This window comes from Chinchilla lanigera, unplaced genomic scaffold (genome assembly GCF_000276665.1).
Source record: "Chinchilla lanigera isolate Chin_1 unplaced genomic scaffold, ChiLan1.0 scaffold00007, whole genome shotgun sequence".
Lineage (NCBI taxonomy): Eukaryota > Metazoa > Chordata > Mammalia > Rodentia > Chinchillidae > Chinchilla > Chinchilla lanigera.
Window position 1 is genome coordinate 35,029,799 of NW_004955408.1, and position 22,050 is coordinate 35,051,848.

General features: G+C 36.5%; 1 protein-coding gene across 1 annotated transcript in view; it reads right to left on the bottom strand.

Annotated features, from left to right (window-relative positions):
- Pggt1b (protein geranylgeranyltransferase type I, beta subunit) overlaps positions 1-19,239 on the bottom strand; it is a 54,493-nt gene extending 35,254 nt beyond the window's left edge. Inside the window, exons 1-2 of the mRNA XM_005376520.2 lie at positions 19,023-19,239; positions 3,957-4,075 (exon numbers count right to left, since the gene is read on the bottom strand). Of these exons, the coding sequence (XP_005376577.1) occupies positions 3,957-4,075; positions 19,023-19,162 (259 nt within the window). The 5' untranslated portion in view covers positions 19,163-19,239. The remainder of the gene's footprint in view (positions 1-3,956; positions 4,076-19,022) is intronic.
- Between the last annotated feature and the right edge of the window lie 2,811 nt (positions 19,240-22,050).

Sequence of the window (22,050 nt, forward strand, 5' to 3'; positions counted from 1 at the left end):
AGTTTAACAATTTATTTGTACACAACATTTTAGACAGTAAGAGTTAAAAGAGAAGACATACCTCTCCCCTCTAAAAGTTTATAATTTAAATGGAAGTAAAAATGACTTTTACTTCCAAAGACTCAAGAAAAATTATTAGTAGTGTACTTCAAACCACCGAAGTCCATGGAACTGATGGCACAATAGGAAAGAATTCTAACGGGTCTCACATATAGGACGAAGTGTAACTAACTCCAAAAAAATTTTAAACTTTCACCAAAGTGTATGAGGCTAACAAAAGTACATCTATCAAAATCATACAGCTTTATGAACTTTTGCAAACAAATGTTTCTTTGTATAACCAGCTCACACTTAAAGAAAAAGTACCTGACCAGTATTCTAAGAGCCCCTCCTCTTCCTTGTAGTCATATTGCAAAACCTCAGATAATTTATAGAATTTGAGGCGGGGGGCAGGGAGGACAGGATCTCACTAGGTCGGTCAGATTCGCCTTAAACCCACTATATAGCCCAGGCTGGCCTTGAACTCACAGTGATCCTCCTGCTTCAAGCTTCCCCAGTGCTAGGATTACAGGTGTGTGCCACGACAACTGGCTTTAACTATTTTGTACTGTAAATAGAATACATTATATATTTCTCTCAAAACATGTTTGTGACACTTATCCAAGTAACTGTATGTAACTGTATGTCTTTCATCCCCATTACAGCATAGTATTCCATTGTGTGAATAAGCTACTTATTCATTCATTACATCAATGATGGATTTTTGTATGGTTCCTGTTTCTGAGCTCTCATGAAAAAATACAGCTATGATCATCCCAGTCTCTTTCCTTTTGGTAAATGCATGTTTTCATTTCTGTTGAGAATATACTAGGAGTACAACGGCACATTTAGAATGTACATTTAGTAGATGTTACTAAATAGTTTTCCAAAGTAGTTGTAAAACTATTTCAGCAATGTAAGAGTTCCAGTTTGCTATGTTCTTGTCAATATTTATTTTCCATGTTTTCCATTTTTAGTCATTCTAGTACGTAGCAAATAATTATGGATAATGTGAAACTTATAGATAATACTCTTAAAACAGAAAATTAAACAATGAGATAAAGGCTTTAAAAAGAATATGAATATTAGTGCTACTAAAATTGATTTCACTAATAAAATGATAGAGTGAAGTTAAAAACGTTAAAGAACAGACCAAACACCAGCTCAATCATGGAGCCACCAACTAATCCTTTAAAGTAGAGGAACATATAAAAAAAGGCCAAATAGAAAGTATGGCAAATAAATAATATTCTGGTATGTATTCTCTCACTAAAATGTTATGGTCTATACTTTTCTATAGAGACAAAGGTTTTTTTTTTTATTTCAGGAGAAAGAACATTTCTTTATTTCAGGAGAAAGAACATTTTTATTTCAGGAGAAAGTAACATCTTATGAAAATAATATTAAGATATACAGTCACTGCTCGCTATATCACAGTTCATTTACTGTGGCTTCACTCTATCAAAGGTTTTAAAAAAAAATCTAATTGTATATCACAGGATTTTGGAGCATAAAGGTATTTATATAATATTTATTCATTGATTTTTGTTTGTTTGTTTGTTTTTCTTCTGATACCAGTAATCGAACTCATGACCTTGCGCTTGCCAGGCAGGCGCTGTGCCGCTGAGCTAAATCACCAGCCCCCTATATAATATTTATGATTGAGTTATTTTTGCCTAAAAAGTTTACAACAATATTAAAAATATTAAAAATGTTAATTCAAACATATTAAAAGAATATTATATTGAAATAAAATACAATTTGAATTTCATCAGCAGATGAATACCATACTGTACATAATGGAAATGCAGTATGCCACTTCTAGTTGCACAAATTCACCAAAGTGAGACTGAACACGGCATACTATTGGCTGATGGAATGAAAGGCGACCAACCACAGCACTGTGTTCTGTATCCTGGGTGCTGACTGGCTCAGCGACCGCAGCATTCGTCTGTTTGCTCTCCCACACTGTGCCCATATGTTCAGCATCTCTCCTTGTCCACATCACTGATTTTACACGTTGCTAAAATTACATAGGTTTAAGAGCACAGAAAGTGTTTAAGAGCATATGAAGTGTTTATAAGAGTGTGGGAAAGGTTAAGAAGAGAGTGGGAAAGGTTTAGAGGAGTGTGGTAAGGGTTTCTAAAGCCTTAAAATATATATAAATAATAAAACAAATATAATGCTGCTACTTCGTGGATTTTCACCTATTGAGGGAGTCTCTGTCATGTAACTCCCACAACAGGTGAGGGATCACTGTCTTTTTTTTTGAGACTTCTTGCTATGCAGTTCAGGCTGGCCTTGAGCTCACTTTGTAGCCCACGCTGGTCTGGAACTCACAATGATCCTCCTGCCTCAGCCTCATGAGTGCGGGGATTACAGGCATGTGCCATCACGCCTGGTGGGATCACCGTATTTCAGAAAAAACTTCTCTGTGTGCTGAGTGTGCAGAATTGCCTATCTATAAACACATTTAAGAAATGTCAGCATTTTACTTGATCATAGCATGTATTTTTAGCAAAAAAAATCCCCAAACAAAAGCAGAACCTGTAATTATACTATATCTGCCTAGCATTTAAAGTTTTAAAACAATCTCACACTTTCACAAAAAACCATTAAAAACAATTCTGACCAAAAGGGATAATACTAAACTACTTCTATTTTGTAAGTGACTGGTAGTATGACCAGGCCTCAGCTCTAGGTTCCTAGACACGGATGGTCGTATCTTAACTTTTCTCAGGCTTAGGAGAATATCCATATAAAAAATCCAATACATTCTACTCATCAATGTTAGAACCTAAGACTACTGACAAAATTATCATATATGCTGCTTCATGTAGTTGGTGGAAAGTTATTAGTTATATATCAAATTCTGTAAAAGCTTGAAATCCTTAATCATCTCATAACAAGAATTTGTGAAATTGTATAGATTTTGAAATATGACACAGAAACAAAAACTACAAGCTTTAAGAATAAAGTAGAAAGGCACAAATGTCACCTAATGTCCTCTGATAATATACAAAACCTTCATCTTTTTAAATACAGTTTTTACTTATTAAGTCTCCAAAATTCATTAGATGAAGATTTATACATGATCTCTCCAATTTATTCATTTATAAGTACTGACTCTTATAAGGCAAGTACATTGTAACCAGTAATAGAAAATGTATGATTTCTTAGGAGGATTTTTAAAAAATTTTTGGTGGTGATGGGGATTAAACCTAAGGCCTCATATAAGCGAAGTACATGTTCTACCAGTGAGTATATCCCCAACTCTGCTTGATCTCGTTAAAGTTAGAATCTACAATATGCATATTTACATTAGGTATTTTACACTTTTAATAGAGTACTTACAGAATTTATAAAACATGTATATTTAGTTGATCTATAATTTATGCATTTTGAAAATATAATTCATCAAAAATTTTAAGTTTTAAGAAGTATAAAATGCCTTTAGAATAAGAGCTTTAAGAAACTATCAAAATGTTAATTAAATATCACAGGAGACTGAAACAAAATTTTTTGATGGCAAAGACTTTTTCACTGAAGAGACCAAAAGATGGTTGAGAATGAAAGACAAGAGTGAATGCTATGGAACTACTCACACAAAAACACTGAAAACAAGTAAGTAGGCATCAATGTGGGAGTATATAACATAGTGTGGTGCTACAATTGTGATTCTCTAATCCCAAACAACTCTAAATTGTCCTGTAAAGAGACTGATACTAGGCTCAAAATATATCTAAACAGAATGGGAGTGTCACATTACAAGGAAAATATAGTTACTACTAGCACAAATATGCAAACATAAAATTTGTCAACAGTACAAAAGTATACACTAAGATCTGTGAATGCAACACCTGCTATGTCAAGTATAACCAGTCACACTAAAAATAAAATGATAAAAACTCACTCACTGTCTTCTGTGGGAAGAACCTGCAGGGAGTAAATCCATTCTATTATATCATCTTTGTTCACCACATCTAAGGAATCCAACATATCTAGGCCAGAGAGTGCAAAAAATGCAATTGTCAACCTAAAAGAAAAAAAATGTAAAATTCACGTTAAATGTTGAATCACTGAGCTCCTTCTTGCTCAGAATAATAATAAATCCACTCTACTTTTATAATAACTTAAACAAACCCCCACCTCGGCAAAGCCAACCCCCCACAATTCTTCAAATATAAAAATAGTAAAATTTTGCATGTTTATACCTGGTAATGTAAACAACTAATTTGAAGACAACAATATGCAATGTAACAACCACTGGTAAATCTTACCATCTTGTTTAGTGAAGCTCTGTATCATTTCTAATAGTTTTTATTATTTTTCATTCTCTTTAATGGTTTGATAAATCTTGCATTCTTACACCATCTGAGCAACTTTGTTGAAGATAACAATATGTAATATAACAACTATTGTTCATTCCTATCATTTTGTTTTAAAACCCTGTATCATTTTTACTGTTTTTGTGTTGCTTTGTTTTTGTCTATGCTGTTATTTTTTTAACTCTCTTTAAAATAAAAAAAAATATCAGTGAAACCTAAAGAACATTTGGGGGCTAAGAAACCAATCCTATTCAATTAAAGCACTCACGAATTCCCTGAAGCCAACATGGAATCACCATAATTTGATGCTGGTGATTACATTTAATCAGTAACAAATAAGCCAAAAGGCTAGGAGATAAAAGAGTCCATAAAAAAATGTATACAACACCTCATGGGGACTAGTAAATGTCTGGAAGCTAATGGCCACCACTTTGAGCATCTTTCATAATTGTAGAGGCCCAATGTAACTTGTATTAATTTCATGATATCTCAATAATTTTTTTCTTTTTCTGATGTATACATTTTTTGGCAGAGTCAATTTCACTGATTTGCCAAGAACAGTTATGCTTAATTCTTATTTTATTTTTATTTTTTTTTGGTGGTACCGGGAATTGAACTCATGACTTTGCACTTGCCAGGGAGGCACTATGCTGATGAGCTATATCCCCGGCCCAGTTATGCTTAATTCTTAAGGAACATTAGAGTCAATTTACCTTTATTCAAATTTGTTTACAAATAATGGTACTCCTTGGGGAAAAATTATAATGACTTTTGGAAAATAAGGAATACTTAGAAAAACAAACACAAATGAATTTCAACTTCATTTTCCTAGATCAGAGCACTTTTTGATCCAATAACAATCTATAAGGCAAACTGTAAGGAGGCACCCACCCTCTCCAAGATTTTACATTGTCAAAACTCTAACCTTTGTGTTTTTGTCTATAAATCACCATAGAAGTTGTATTTAAAATAGCTTCTTATAATAATTGCTTTTAAATTGAGATACATTCTATAATGTTCCACAGTCTAATAAAATTCTTAGAAGCAATGGTAATAAATAATCTCAATTATCTGATCTATACTCTTATAGCAGACCTACCTGATGTGATGTATGCTATAACCTTTACAAGAAAGTCTCAAGAGAAAATTAAGCCTTAATCCCTAAGCCTTAGGTATTAAGGTATCCACTGTATGTAATAAATGATGCATCTAGGATAGGATTATCTAGATTGATATTATGAACTTTAGGAAAAGTGGGAAAATAGTCCTTTTTTTTTTTTTTTTTTTTTTTGGACATTTTTTTTTTTTTTTTTTTTTTTGCACTGGGGATTGAGCACAGGACCTTGCGCTTGCCAGGCAGACGCTGTGTTGCTGAGCTAAATCCCCAGCTATTTTTTTTTTTTTTTTTTTTTGTTAAGGACATAGTTCTCTGATCCTTCGTGGGAAAAGGCTGTCACTCACTAGACAACAAAAGGAGAAATCAGATAGTAACTGATTCCAACCGAATTTCAAAGGCAAAAACTAAAATTAAGCCAGGCATGGTGACATATGCCCACAATCCCAGCATTTGGGAGGCCAAGGCAGAAAGATCACTATGAGTTCAAGACCAGTCTAGGCTACACAAGTGTGTTCAAGGCCAGCCTGAACAACATAGCGAGACTGTAAAAACAACCAACCAACAACACTAAAACTAAGGTGATAATTGATATGCTTAAGAATAATAAGTATCTGGGCACATATTATCAAGACACTGTAAACATGTTTTGGAAACTGAGCTAGGAATCTGCTCATAGATTATCTCAATTTAATTCTGACAATCCACTGCGATCCTAAAGGAGGTGATTTCCATCAGGAATAAACTAAGGGCAGCAGAATTCCTCTATGTGGGAAACAGTGTTACACAGCGAGTCAGCACTCAGAGTTTATAGTGGAATATACTATGTTCAGATTCTGCTTTGGTCAATTTCAAATTCACCAAATTGAAATTTGTGAGTCAATTTCAAATTGACTCACAAATACCTAACTTTTTCTAAGTCTTAGCTTCGGATAATGATGTAAATTGTTATTACATATCACATAGTTACTGTGCTCACCTGCTCACAATAATAAATGAAACCATTATTATTGGTGTTTGACCCGTTTTGGAGGGACAGAAGTAACAAGGACTTCAGAATTTAATCATATTGTGTAACACTTACAAGAACTTTGAATCTAATCACACTGTTTAACCAAAGACCCTTTTCTAGATCCTTAATTGGCAACTGTGACAGTTAAGCTTAATCATCAACTTGACTGGTTTGGGAGCTGCCTAGTAAAGTATACTTTTGTATGTGTCTCAGTGGGTCATGGAAGATGGAACTTGAGGTTGCTGGCTCCTTTCTCCCTGGCACCATTCCTCTGATCTGCTTCCCAGCCACCATGAACAGAGCAGTTTTCCCCTGTCAAGCCTTTCTACCTTGGAGCCTGGCAATCACGGCCTGAATCCTCTGAAACCAAGTAAACCCATCTTCTTTTTTTTTTTTTCTTTTGGTTTTTCTCCGGTACCGGGAACCGAACTCACGACCTTGCGCCTGCCAGGCAGGAGCTTTGCCGCCCATCTTCTTTTAAGTTGTGAGTGTCAGGTATGTGTCCCAGCAAAAATGTAGAAAACTGGTACCAAACAAGTGGGGTCACTGTCATGACTATACCTGACTATAGGTTCAGAAGCCTTTGGAACTAGTTTGTGGGAAGAATTTAGAAAAGTTTGTAGATGAAAGCTAGAAAAGCCCAAGAATGCTGTAAACAGGGCCTGAAATACAGTTCTGGCCAGAGCTCAGAAAACCAGAATGCTGACAAGAATGCACAGTAAAGATCAGCCTACTGAGGTTTCAGTTGGGAATGAGGGCTCATTTTGTAAGTGAACCTGAGACTATGAATGTCACATTCTGGCAAACATATTTTGCCCATGTTCTGAGACTTTGTGAAAGGCTGAGTTTAAGGCCTATGGACTAACTAATCTGGTGGAGGAAATTACAAGGCAGTCCAATGTTTGTGCTGTGGTATGGGAACTGTTGGGTTTTAGTGAGATGAGAATTGGGAGCAAAAAGTAGAGAACTATTTGAAAAACTTAAACTCTGGCTGGAAAAGAACCATAGGTAAAGCTGAAGGTGTGGCTGCTGAAGACAGCATCATTAAATGGAAACCAAGTACTACCATTAAAAAAACAACAACAAAAAAACAAAAAAGAACCTAAGGACTGGAAGAAGAAGACAGACACCTTGAGGGAATCACAAGAATCAGCAAAATCCCACCCATAGTTGGTTCAGGGCTGTACAACTGTAAATCTTTCATTTGAGAAAACTGGGCCTTTTGCTGGAAAAGGGCCACTAAGGAAATTGGCTCCCCAGCTTCATTTCATTGTGCTTATGCATTCATCCAGGCCCTCAGAAGCTGCTGCAATCATGGGCTGAGGGGTACCCAGCTATTGTACATGCTGCCAGCGGACTTTCCCATTCTCCACATGATGCTAGTTGTTCGGGAAGGCAGAATGCAAGAGTTGTGGGCTCATAGAGGCTTCCACCCATATTTTAAGGAAGGCCTGGGTAGCAAGGCAACATTCTTAAGAGGTAGACAATTGAAGCTGTGGAAATGAAGTTAAAGATGCAGCAGAGACCCTTGGAAATTGAAACTGCTAGGAATGTGAGATGTCTGGTGAGCAAAGCCTCAGATAGTAAGTACAACCAGCCTAAGAGAAGCCAGCAAGGATATATCTTACCACCATGTGTCCTGGATACTAGAGATAGAGCTACAGCACTTAATGTTTACCCTGCTGGATATTAGTCTTGCTTTGGTCCTATTCTTTTCTACCCCTATTTCTCCCTTTGGAATAGCAATAGTTATCCTGTACCACTGTATATTGGGATTAAGTAACCTGTTTTTAAAATCTTACAGAGGTTCAATGCTGAGTTTGCATTGAATCTCAAAGGAAACTTTCCCTTGGACTTTTGAGCAATGCTGGAACTGTTGAGAATTTTGGGAAGAATTATGCATTTTTGATTGTATGCAGAATACTTGTTATTATATTATGTAGAATTATGAACTTGCTGTTATCTTTATTTGGAAATGGTTTGAAGAGATGCAATTGGATGTCAAGTCCATAAAGGGTAGAATGAGATAATTAAGCTTGTCAACTTGATTGACTACAAGTATACTTAGGGTATGTCTATGTATGTCAAGGAGGTGTTCCCTGGAGCGTAGGTCCCTGGTCTTTTCCTCTCTGGCATTGTTCTCCTGTCCTGCTTCCTACTGGCATGAACCAAACATCTTCACATCTTTCCTTTTCTAGGTTTTTCTGCCATGATATTCCTACCTTGGACCCAGGTAATCATGGACTGAGTCCTCTGAAACCATAGCCAAAGAAACCTCTCTTCCTTTAAGTTGTGGGTGTGAGGTAATTGCCACAGCAACAGAAAAGCTAATTAATATAGCAACCTTTTCCCCTCAGGAAATGTTCTCCAGAATCTTTTAAGAAAAATCTCTATATAATACCAAATTTGAAGTCAATTACATTTCATGAGAAAATGTCTACTTTGTGGAATGCATTAAAAAAGTTACTGAATTAACCAACAAATAAAAGATGTTGAATAATACATCTGCCTTTCCTGAAGAGTTTTCACAGTTTTCAGATTTGGTCTAACCCACAAAATGAATGATTATATTTATAGTCAGATAAAATTAAGTAACAGGCCATAAGAAATAGAAAGGAGTTTTAGGCTTTACATGGCTGAAAGAAATATTGGGTTAGTGGTGCTCTAATAACTGCTGTTATTAGGGTATAAGCTGCTGAGTAAACTACCTCACATGTATATAAAGGGGTGATCTTTCCAACAGATGTACCTATAATCAGGCCAATCAAGTTGTTTTCATTTTAATACTTCTTTTAAAGAACATGTGTCTGCTCTCTGCCATTCTGTTCCCTAGAATTGAATCTCTTCAGTCTACAGTCTGAAAGCTGAAGCAAGTAAACCATACATTACTACTCTCCTTCCCCTACTGATGGAAAAGTGACATTTTCTACCTTAAATGAAATTGCTTACCCACAAGGATGGGTAAACTAAACACTTTCAAAAGACCTCATTTTTCAGGGTTAACCAAGGTTAAAAAAAAAAAAAAAAAAAGATTAGGAACAGGATGGAAAATAAGACAAAAAAACAGTCTGGGTTTAGTAAAATGGATATGATATGAGTAAGTAGTGTATTATCAGGCTAGAGCAGCAAGTGATAATTTGGGAATATATTGGAGCATTTATTCATGTAAGCTGACTAGATTCCCAAATTTTAGATCACTTATTTTACATTTTTCTGGTATAACCCCTTCCTTTACTGATACCTGCAAGTGTCTTTAACAATGGATTGTATGCCTATCTAGATCTCAGTTAGAACTCTGGATCAACCATACTACAGGGTTCTAAAATTATAATAAATAAGCAGCTTAATAAGAAATATAAATACAACTATCTGATATTTGGAATTCAGCTGCTGAAACATAGCAACATGAAGAAGAGAAAGGGGGGAAGTGGGTCGCTGGAACCCAGCAAGGATCTAAAGTGAGAATTAGAGCCCACAGGGAGAGCAAAGACATAGACCACAATGTAGAAGTGGGAGGTGGAAATCGGCACTTTTTCCCTGAGCCCTTGCTCATGGTGTGTGAGTGTGAGGTGGCCTGAATCTGCAGAGACACAGCAACTACTGGGACCACAGAGGACTCTGTGGAGCAATGCACCAGCGGAACAGAGCAGTGGATGCTATGGACTGCAGTGGCTGGTGAGTTATTTGGGGTCAGATGCCCCCCCCCCCCACCAGAGGTCAATTGCCTGATAGCCAGTTTGGAAAGGGGACAAAGGAAATCAGAACTCAGAGAAGCTGTGGGTTGGCTCCATCTACTGGCCCCATGTGTCAGTGTGGGCTACAGATGAGTTCAAGCTGGCTGGAGGCCAAGGAGCCATGTTCCAGCAGGCAAAGACCATACTCATGACAGCAGGAAGTACTTACAGTATTGTAGGCTGAAAAACTTGGGTCCAATCCTCACAATCATAACAAGAAGCAGCCTGAACTTCAGTGGAACTAAAAGCCCAAGTGTGCTGTGATTATCCACCATTACGTAATTCTGCTGCTGGCTTGTTGGGATCAATCAACATGGATCTGGGCTCTATCTGACACCTCTGTCAACCAGTATCAACATAGACACACCCTGATGTAGACTTTTTTTCTTTCTTTCTTTGCTTTTTAATTTTCTTTTTCTTGTTCTTGTTTTTATACAAGTGAAAACACTGTTTCAAAATTTTTGTTGTTTTGTTCTGCTCTTGTTTCTGTTCTTCTTTTTTTATCCTATTTTCTTTACCAGTTCCTAAAACCTGCATAATCTTCCTATGTCTTCAAGCTTTGCTTCTAATCTCTTTCACTTCTTCTATTTCTTTATTTTTTTTCCCAAGCCTATTTCAATTTTCTCCCCTGAGGGAAAAATCTCCACATAGAAGGGTATTTACTGTACACAGTTTTCTGGTTTGTTTCGGATTTGGTTACTAACTACAAACTCTGTTCATAATGTTAAAAATGCAAATTAAGGATTATTACAGTTTATCATTTTCTATCAATCCAACAGTTGCTGGATGATGCAAAGAAGATTAATATGAGATTGATCAGAGTCAATAAAAAAGGAGATAGTACAAACTACATAAAACTATTTATGGAAATAATGGCAGAAAACGTCTCAAGAATGGAAAAAGTATTTGACATACAAATAAGTGAGGCATATAGGACTCCAATTAGCTGTGATAAAAAAAATCGACCCCAAGGCATATAACAGTTGAAATTCCAGAAATTCAGCACCAGACAGAATATTAAAAGCTGGTAGAGAAAAATAAATCACTCATAAAGAAAGCCCATTAGAATCACACACTTCTCAACACAAACCCTTAAGGAGAGCTTGGAGTGAAGTATTTCAAGACTGAAAAGAAAACAACTTCCAACCCAGACTGATGTATCCCACAAAACTATGTATCCACATGGATGGAGAAATAAGATACTTTCACGACAAACAACAAATTAGATTCATGACCACCAAACCAAAACTCCGAAATGTTCTGAAGGACATTCTAGAAAGAGATAATGAAGACTCTTAACTCCATCAACCCCAACTGAATGACTCCGCTGGGCAAGGCAAGTAATTTAACAGAAAGAATGGGAAAACAGGGGAAAGAAAAGGAACCAGTAATAGGAAAATAACATGTGAGGGTAAGTCAATACATACCACTTATTGCCGTAAGGAATATGGTCTCAATTCACCAGTCAAAAGAAACAGACTGGCAGAATGGACCAAGAAACAGGATCCAATAATGTGCTACATGCAAGAAACACATTTCACTCATAACAAAATTCATAGACTGAAGTCAAAGGATGGAAAATACTCCATGTGACAGGAACCTAGAAAAAAAGCAAAGGTAGCTAATCTATTTGCAGACAAATTGGATTTCAAGCCAAGACCAATCAAGAGAGACAAAAAAAGGTCACTACATTCTTGTTAAGGGAGCAAGCCAAGAAGAAGCAATAACAACCACAAAGATACATGCTTGTGCATCCACCTATATAAAGCAAAATTAGGGCTAGAGCTATAGCTCAGTGGCACAAGTACCTGCCTGGCAAGCATAAGGTCCTGAGTTTGATTCCCAGTACGAACAAACAAACAAACAAACATTAACAGACATGAAAAATCAAATAAGCACTAATATAATAATGGGGGACTTCAATACCCCACTGTCAAAAATAGATCAAGTAGACAAAACAACAAAGAAATAATCAGAATTGAACCAAACCTGTGAACAAATGGACTTAGTAGATGTCTATAGTGTTCTATCCCACAACATCAGAATATACATTATTTTTAGCTGGCCACAGGAAGATCCCCAAGCAGACCACATACAAGCTCATAGAACACTTTTAAGTGAAGGCAAAGGAAAGAAATTATCTCATGTATATTATCAGAGTACAGTGCAATGAAATTGGAAGTGAATGGGCAAAAAACCCAGAAAAACTTAACACATGGAAATTAAACAACATCCTTCTGAAAAATCAATCAGTCACAAAAGAAATTAAAAAAGAAAGTAGACAGTTTCTACAATTAAATGATAATGCCAATATAACATACCAGAACTTATGGGATACAATAAAAGCAATCCTACAAGGGAAATTTATAGTGGTACATTTCCACTTCAGGAAAACAGAACAAGCTCAAATAAATAATCTAATGTTGAACCTCAACCTTCTAGAAAAAGAACAGCAAATCAAATCCCAAGTTCATTCAAGGAATGAAATTATTAAGGTTAGAGTAGAAATTAACACAATGCAGACTAAAAAAAAAAAAAAATACAAAGATTCAATGATTCGAAGAGTTGGTTCTTTAAAAGATTAAATAAAATATATAAAAACAAATTTCAGTCAAAAAGAGTGAAAGCCAAAGGATGGAAAAATACTCCATGAAAAAGGAACCCAGAGTGTTTCACCCCAGAACATCAAAATACACATTCTTCTCAGCTGCATAGAGGAGTTCTCTAAAATAGACCACACACTAGCTCAAAGAACGTGCTTAAGTAAATGCAAAAGAACTGAAATAATCCCATGCATATAATCAGACTATACTGCAATGAAATTGGAAAGCAATGGCAAAAAAAACCCACAAAAACTTCATAAACACATAGAAATTGAATAATAATCCCCTGAATAACCACTGGGCCAAAGATGAAATTAAATAAATTAGACAGTTTCTACAATTAAATGATAATGCCGATACAACTTACCAGAATTTATGGAACACAATGAAAGCAGTTTTACAATGGAAATTTAGTGGCAAATCCCACATCCAAAAGACACAGCAAGCTCAAATAAACAACCTAATATTGAACCCCAACCTAGAAAAAGAAGAGCAAGTCAAGCCCAAAGCTTGTACAATTGAGGATATTGTAAGAATCAGAGCTGAAATAAATGCAATGCAGACTAAGAAAACAAAACAAAGAATCAATGAATCGAAGAGTTGGTTCTTTGAAAGATTAAATAAAATTGATAAACCTTTAGTCAACCCTATGTAAAAAAAGGGAAAGACTTAAATCCATGCAATTAGGAATGAAAAGGGTGAAATCACAATAAATCTTGCAGAAATCCAGAAGATCATCAATATCTACTTTGAGAATCTGTATTACAATAAGATGGAAAACACAGAAGAAATGGGATAGCGTCCTAGATACAAATGAATTACCAAGGCTAAATCAGAAAGACATAAATATTCTAAACAAACCCATAGCAGTCAATGAAATTAAAGACATAATTAAAAACTTACCAGCAAAGAAAAGCCCAGGTCTAAACATTAAAACAGAAACACTAAATCTGCTGAAAGACAGAACAAGCAGAACTCTTGAAGACATAGGTATAAGTAAGGAGTTTATCAACAAAACCCCTATTGCACAGAAAATATTAGAAAGACTCAACAACTGGGATTTCATCTTATTAAAAAGCTTTTGCACCACAAAACAAAACAAAACAAAACAAAACAAAACGAAAGAAAACAACAGAGTGAAGGAACAAATCACCGAGTGGGAAAATGTTTTTGCTAGCTGTTCCTTAGACAAAGGACTAATATCTAGTATATATAAAGCATACACAGAGAGAATCAGACTCCCTAAATTTAAAGACCAAATCCACAAAAAGGCATCTGAAATAGACTCTTCTCAGATGAAGATGTAGAAATGCCAAATAAATATATGAAAAAATGTTCATTATCACTGGTCATTCAAGATATGCAAATTAAAACAACACTGAGATTCCATCTCCAGAAAGAATGGCAATTATCAAGAAATCAATCAACAAAGCTGGTAGGCTGCTGGGACAAAGGAACCCTTCTGCACTGTTGGTGGGAGTGTAGACTGGTACAACCACTGTGAAAATTAGTATGGGTATTCCTCAAAAAACCAAAATAGGAGGTTCCACTTGACCCAGCTATTATTCTTCTTGGTATCTTCCTGAAAGAAGTAAAAGCATCATACTATAGCAATATTTGTTCACCCATGTTTATAGTGGCACAATGCTCATCAACTGATGAATGGGTGTTGTTTTTCATACAATGGAGTACTACTCTGCCATAAAGAAGGATAAATTTCAGACTTTTTAGGTAAATGGGTGCACCTTGAAACCGTACTCTTAAATAAAAAAAAAAAATCAGACACACATTTTCAAGTATTGCATGGCTTCTCTGGTATGAGAACTGAAAAAGTAAATAAGGGCCAAATGTACAACAGTATGAAACAGGAAGAAAATATTCAAATGGAAAAGGAATCTAGGGAGGCGAGCAGGGGGAAAGGAAGAAAAGGAAAAAAACTTTGTAAATGAAGAGGTGAAGAAGGCTTGAAGAGAGGTGAGGGAAAGGGGAAAAAGGAAGAATCAAAACATATCATGTATAGGTACAAACTCTGTGTGATGAATGTTGTTATGTATATCTAAAATATACCAATAAAATTAGTTTTTATAAAGATGGGAAAAAGCCAGGCATGGTAGCACACACCTGTAATCCCAGCCCTCTGGAAGCTAAGGCAGGAGGATCATTTTGAGTTCAAGACCAGAAAGTGGACTGGGCTACAAAGTGAGCTCAAGGCCAGCCTGAACTACATAGCAAGACCCTGTCTCAAAAAGACAAAAAAAAAAAAGATGGGAAAAAATACCTATAAACAGTAGAATTGATACTGCTAACAGTATCAGTACAGAGAGAGCTTTTAGATGACACATTAGAATTAATCATGAAGTTAAAATATTATTGAATAGATGTTAACGAATGCTTTGAAATGAACAAAATAGTGCATGAATCTATTCATTCATACTTTCCAGTGTCTGACTCATCTGGTGAAAATTTTTGAAGCACAGTCACACATTTTAAAATTATTTAACATGCAAAATAGCTTTTCTACTATCATAATTACTCAAGAAGAAGTGTACTGAACATCCAGTACAGAATGAAATTTCACCACAAACATGTATATAGCTTTCTAGCCTTAAGCAGGTTATCCAATAAACACAATTAGAGAAACTATCTACCTTTCTAAACTCATTCTAAACTTTGTCTTCTTGTTCACCAGACCAGGTGGTGAACTACTACTATCAATAGTAGTTCCAATTCCAGAAACCTGAGACTTCTTTCTTTTTTATCCTTACTTGTACAGCTCCAATTGTTTTTTCCCAAACTGCTGCAATAGCTTCCTAACTGGTCTCCCTGATTCTGGTTCTGTTTTACACAGCACAATGATCACTCTGAAATGTCCATTGAACTGTTAAGATCCACTGTCTGATGACTCTATCAGCTATATTATATTACCAAATTCAAATTTCTTGACAAAGCACACAAGGCCTTCAATGATCTGACCCACACTTATCTCTTCTGACTCAATTCTACCCGCTTTACATTCTGAATTATATTAGATAACTGCTCTTCATTTATCTACCGTCATTTGCATGGACCAGGGCGAATTTATGGTACACATTATTGTGCTTTTCATTTAAGATAAAAGATGTGAACGTAGGCTTGCTTTTTTTTTTTTTTTTCTCTAAACTAAAACCTTAGTATTCAGGTTTAGCTCCCGTGCTGGCACTCTGCAATAAATACAAGTGGGTTCTGGGTTGCAGTTTGGCACTTGGTCTCTAAAAGGTTTGCCATCACTGGTATAGATCATTCGTAAACAAAACGAAAGCCAAAACAAGAACCGGTGGAACACACTCTTTAATGACGTTTAGTTCTGGGGCTCCTTCTTCCAAAGAGAGTTCTTTGAGCCCTTTTCAGGCTGAGCTAGATGATTCAGGTGCTTTCACAAAGTTCCATGCACATCAGTGTTCACTATGTAGCACATTCAGCATGCGGTCCCGGCCTATCCGTGCCAGCACCTCCCAGGAACCTGTTAGTACTGGAGCATCTTGGACCACCTGGACTTGCTCCTCAAAATCCACTTCCCTCTGTCTCTGTCTCTGTCTGTCTCTATCTACTGGGGATTGAACTAGGTCTTTCCTTACTTTCCTTTTTTTTTGTATTTTTAATTTTGAGGTAATGTCTAAATTACTAAGTTGTGCGGGCTGGGCTCAAACCTATGAGCATCCTGCCTCAGGCTCCCAGAGTGCTGGGAATGCAGGCATGCACCACCACACCCAGCTCAGTCTGCATTTTAACAAGGTCACAGAAAACTAATATGTACCTTAGAGTTAGGAAGCACTGTTGTAATAATCTATTGGCATATTTATTTCCATCAAGCAAACAGTCTCAAACTCTAGAATACTGGTTATTCAGTTTCTACTTGTGTTTGGTACTAGGAATCAAACTTAGGACCTTGCACTTGCCAGGCAGGCACTTGTGCTGTTGAGCTATATCCCCGGCAGGAATACGAGTTATGATGCAGACACCCACACCCCCTGAAGAGTCCAAAACAGCAGATCTGGGGGGAATCCAAGAATGTGCATTTGTCATATTAAAGATCTCCCAAAATCACCCTGAGTACTGGAGATAAGGTAAGGAACCAATACACGCAACCACTGCAGTACCACACATGACACACAGGGAAAAATTGAAAGACATGAGAACAGAAAGACTAGGTTAATTGTAAATGCTTTATAAAATAAAAACTAATTGCCTCAACCCTTCCAGAACAGCTAGATCACTGAAAATAATGTATTAGAAAATGGTCAGTATAATGTTCCTCAATTTAAAAAGGCCTATTCTAATTTTCATTACCACAGTAAGAATGGCAATATCATAACCACAAAAAAACTTTCAAATTACATCTTCATTAAAAAGAAACCCCATTATCTGGTAAAGCTCACAGTCTAAGGTTTAACAGTCACTTGAATTAACTAGTAACTACCACTTTTCACAAGTTAATATAAAGGAAAAAACTAAGATGGAACAGTAAATAATTATTTTTATAAAGCCATTGTCAATAAAAAAGTATAACCCATTTATTCCTACTAAAAATCATTTATTCTTATTAAAAAATAAACAGGGAAATGGAATAATTTTGCCAAGACAATAAATTTTAGAAAATTATTGTCTAAATATCCAGTCTAATATTAGCCTTAAGAGCCAGTTATCTCATATTTATGAGCAAAAAAGAAATAAATATAGAATACCTGAATCATTTACCACAGTATTCCAGTACCTTGATGTCTGGCAGGCATTCAATAAATACTTGCGGAAGTGAACTGCAAAGCTGGGTAAGAACTGTGACATAGTTGACGCATTGTTTTGTCTTAGAACTTTAATATCATTAGAAATTTTGTGACCACTCTCCTTTGCTTCACAAGCATTTTAACCTCAGTTATGAATGACATATACTAAAAAAAACAAGACAAAACAAAACAAAAAAGACCTAATGCTAAACCAAGAAAGTAAAGACTGAATCCGGAAAAGGAAAAAAAAAAAGAGAGAGAGAGAGAAAGAACCTAACGAATCTGACACATTGTTCTTTTAAGTGTGGTCACTAAATCATAGGACAACCAAAATGATTTTCAAAACTGCATGCAAGTAACAAGCATAGACACAAAAAGAACACAGTAATATCTCTTTGCCTATGCACCAAGGTGTTATACACCTGTTCTCCAATATGCAATATTTGGTGTAGATCCTATGCTTATACTAAAGTTATATTACTGTGGTAGGTACTGGAATATTGCTGACAGCAAGCAGTTTCACTAGAGTTCGACGCTAATACGCTAGCAAAACTGCTTGACTTGTTCAACTGTATTCCAGTAGCTACCACAATAACTATATTCTTGATCGCGTGTGCAGGAGTAATCTGTAGTTCTCCAAACTGACCCAGTTGGGCAGTGTTCAAAATATACCTGCTCAGAATTTAGAAATCAGAGGGGATTTCTAAACTCAGGGGAGACATCAGAGCAAGACAATTTGAGCTACCCGTCCAGTCTCACAACTGTGGAGCCTCACTTCAAAGCATAGCAATGCGGAGCAAGTAACAGCTCTTTCTTTCGTTTGTTCATCACCAGATTTTTCCTGTGAATCAGAGTTTTTGGCTTCAGCCAGATCATATTCCTTAGCCAACTCCAACTTTACCAAAGTAATGCAAATATAAAACAGACTGCTTCACGCAACACTTCGTCTCTTTTCCTTACCATGATTTACAATTCCTGGAAAGTAACTATCTGCTCAGGCGCTTCGCCGCTCCTACACATGAATATCCTACTGGTTTTCAATTACAGGTTAGTAACTACGGAAAAATGGGAAGCACGGGAATGGCCATTTAAAATACAACTATAAACCCTTCTCATTTTCCTTCTGTACTAGTAAGTATCCCGTGCGCTAGGACGGTAAGAAGGAAGCTCAGAGTAGGCAGGAAAATGGTAAGGAAGTGGAAGAATGCGGAAACTGCACAATCTAAAAGCCTTCGACCTGCAGCTCTCCAAACCCTGCCGCCCAGGTCTGAGGAAGGCGGGTGACCGCAGGCCTGTCACTGCCCGGGACCCGAGAGAAGGCTTAGGAAGAGGTGGGCGGCGGCGCAATGCCCTGGGGCGCCCAGTGAGCCCTGCAGCCCCGCGCCGCCTTTCATAACGGGCTGGGGCCCCGCTAACTGTGGCCACGAGTTACCTGCTGGTCTCGAGCGAAGAATAGCGCTCTGGCAGGACCTGAAGGCAACGCTGGAAAAACCGCACGTGTCGGTCCCGCAAGAAGTCTAGTCGCTCTCCCTCGCCGCTTCCCACCAGCCGCTCGTCCTCAGTGGCCGCCATGCTGCTCCGGAAGTGACTTCTGCGGTTACCCGGAAGCAGTCGGCGAGGGGCGTGAGCGCTCGCTTACCAGTCATTTGGAGTAGCGGGGTAGTAGAGTAGACCTGCAGCGACCCGGTTGATTACTGAGCTGCCGGTTGAAAACCTCGTTAGGTACCTCATCTTGCTTATCTCTGCGTAGGTAGTGCACAATCCCAAACTTTTCTATCTTAACCTCCAAAGGTTCGGAAACACTTCACAGGTTTTATGAAGCTCAGCTCACAAATTCCTAGGTTAGAATGTTGGTCCTCTTCGGATTATTTGAAAGGAACTACAAGAATAAGAGCTTTGAATCTGGTTGGTGAACATACTGGCTTTAAAGAATGTAAGAGAGGTAGATAATGAAAACAGGAACAGATCAGTATAAATGGCTAATAGACTCATTTTTGAAGGGCAACAGTTGTAAACTAAACCTACAAATTACAACTGTGGAGATAAGCAAATGTGTATTAATTAGCAACATTTCAAAAGTTCTGAAATATTCCTAGGCCTACCAGGAATCATTTACAAGTATATGCATCAACAGTCCCCAGCTTAAAGGTTCAATTTAAGTCGTAATCATACTTTAAGTTATAACCTTTTCCTAGGTTAGCAGATGGTAGGCTACTTCCTCCTGATGCTGGGCTAGGGCACCCGGGTCAGCTTTACTACTGTCTAGGGTATTAAATTCATTGTGTTGCATTGGCCAGGTGTATTAAAATGCATCTTTGACATACTGTAGTTTTAGTGTTTAATGAGATGTAAACCTGTCATGGGTTGAGGAACATCTGTAATACGCAGTATACAAACTTTACAGACATATAAGCTTATCTATGTGTGTGACTAGCAAATTTTTTTACAAATCTTACAGATTTACTAAGTCCATGTGTCATGAGTCATCAGTGTTACACCAATTCACAGCAGCAAAATAAGAACATATTCTCCAATTACCTATACAGTAAAAATTGAAATACTATGATTCTTTTCAAAAATGGAGATTTGTCTTGGCCATATATATTCCCTTTTAAGGTTTGTGAGGCATTCTTGAGGAAGAGGACCCCAAGTATCAGGCTTAAACTAGGTTCTTTAAAATCAACTGAGCTAATAGAAATTTGAGTATACTTTTGTTAGGTTTCTTAGAAAATAAATTTTTTTAAAAAATGTGCCCTCTGGAGTGGCTGGTATACTTATGCAACAATCCAAAGCACCTTGATTTTTGGTACTAGCAACGACTTACTCACAGGCATTCCTGAATTTCTTTAATAAATACTTGATTAACAAACAGTCTGTACTGTCTAAGAGCTGACCTTGGTGCTTTCCTACAAATACCACTGGGACCTCAAATTCCATGATTCCAGTCACAAAGAGAACTGGACAAAAAATTAATCAAGTTTTCCCATATGATCAACATTGAACCTAACCACTGAATTTGATTTGGTTCTCTTCCAACTCAGTAAGTGACCAGCATTGTGGAAAGAATGAAGTCCGTGAACCGAGTCACAGTTCTTGCTCTTTAGGCATGCCCACTCTGGAGGAGCTTTCCTTATTACATTAAGAGATCTCTCTCTCACTCTGTCTCACGCACACTCTCAAGTGCCTCAAGATACTCAAAATGAATCTTACTACACTCGTTAAAATCAACTATACAGACCCTATACATATTTCACAATTCTCATCAACGTACTACTTAAATTAGAGAAACCAAATATTTCATCTGATTTTTCAGGTCAAGGGTCAGCAATTTGATCCAAAGCTGGACAGAAAACTTATTCTGGACTCACTAAGAAGTAAATAATTCCTAAGTAAGTAAAAGGATTTTTTTCAAGTGAGTGATTTTGACCATATAAATTGTTTGATATATGCATTGCAGAATCTAACACCCATATAAAATGGCACCCCACATTATTAGCTAAGAAACGTAAATAGTGGAAGTCATGAAAGTATAAAAATGAAGAAACAGCTATATAAATGAGTATTATTTAATCATTAAATGACAATGTTTGAATTATGTAGAAACATTGGAAAATGTGTAATATAATGTAATATTAAGTAATACTATAGTAACTCTGTACCATTTTAAAATATGTAATTATATTTTGGAAAATGTTATGTTGCAGTTACAGATGTTTTATGTTTTTCTAAAGTTCTTATTAATGTACTGATTAAACCAGGATAAGAAATGTTTATTTGATATTTCTTCTATGAATCCATCACTAAAAACACTTTCAATTATGTTATGCTACATGCTTTACATAAGGGATGCCTATAATAAATCCCTTATTTGTTTCAGATTCAGTTAGAAACTCATTTTTTTCAGAGAAATTTCCATACTTACCCTTATTAAAAAAGAAAATAGGGCTGGGAGTGTGTACAGTGGGAGAGGGCATGTGCCTACTATTTTTAAAACTATGGGTTCAATGCCTTACCAATAAAAGCCTCTTCAAATAAACCATGAGAATCACAACAACCAGAATGCCTAGTTTAGATGCAGGAAATTGAAAGCTGCATCTACATGCAACAAAAGTAACATGTAAGAAAGCAATTCAAGAAAAATGTACTTTTCTGAATTGTAGCTGTTCAGTTCTATTTTTTTTTTTTTTTTGGTACCAGGAATCGAACTCACAACCTCATGCGCTGTGTTGCTGAGCTACATCCCCAGCCCAGTTCTATTGTTAAATTCCTTTGTGTTGTACATTTTATTTCTGAACTGCTTCGGATCATTTTAAAAAGCTATAGAGAACAAATACCATAAATAAAATGAGTATTCCCAATTAAGGATCTTTTGAGTCAACTTTCTCATTCTGCACCAATAACTGAACAATTAAAATTTAGTTTCCAAAGTTTTGAATTACATGCTTGGAATATTAACCATT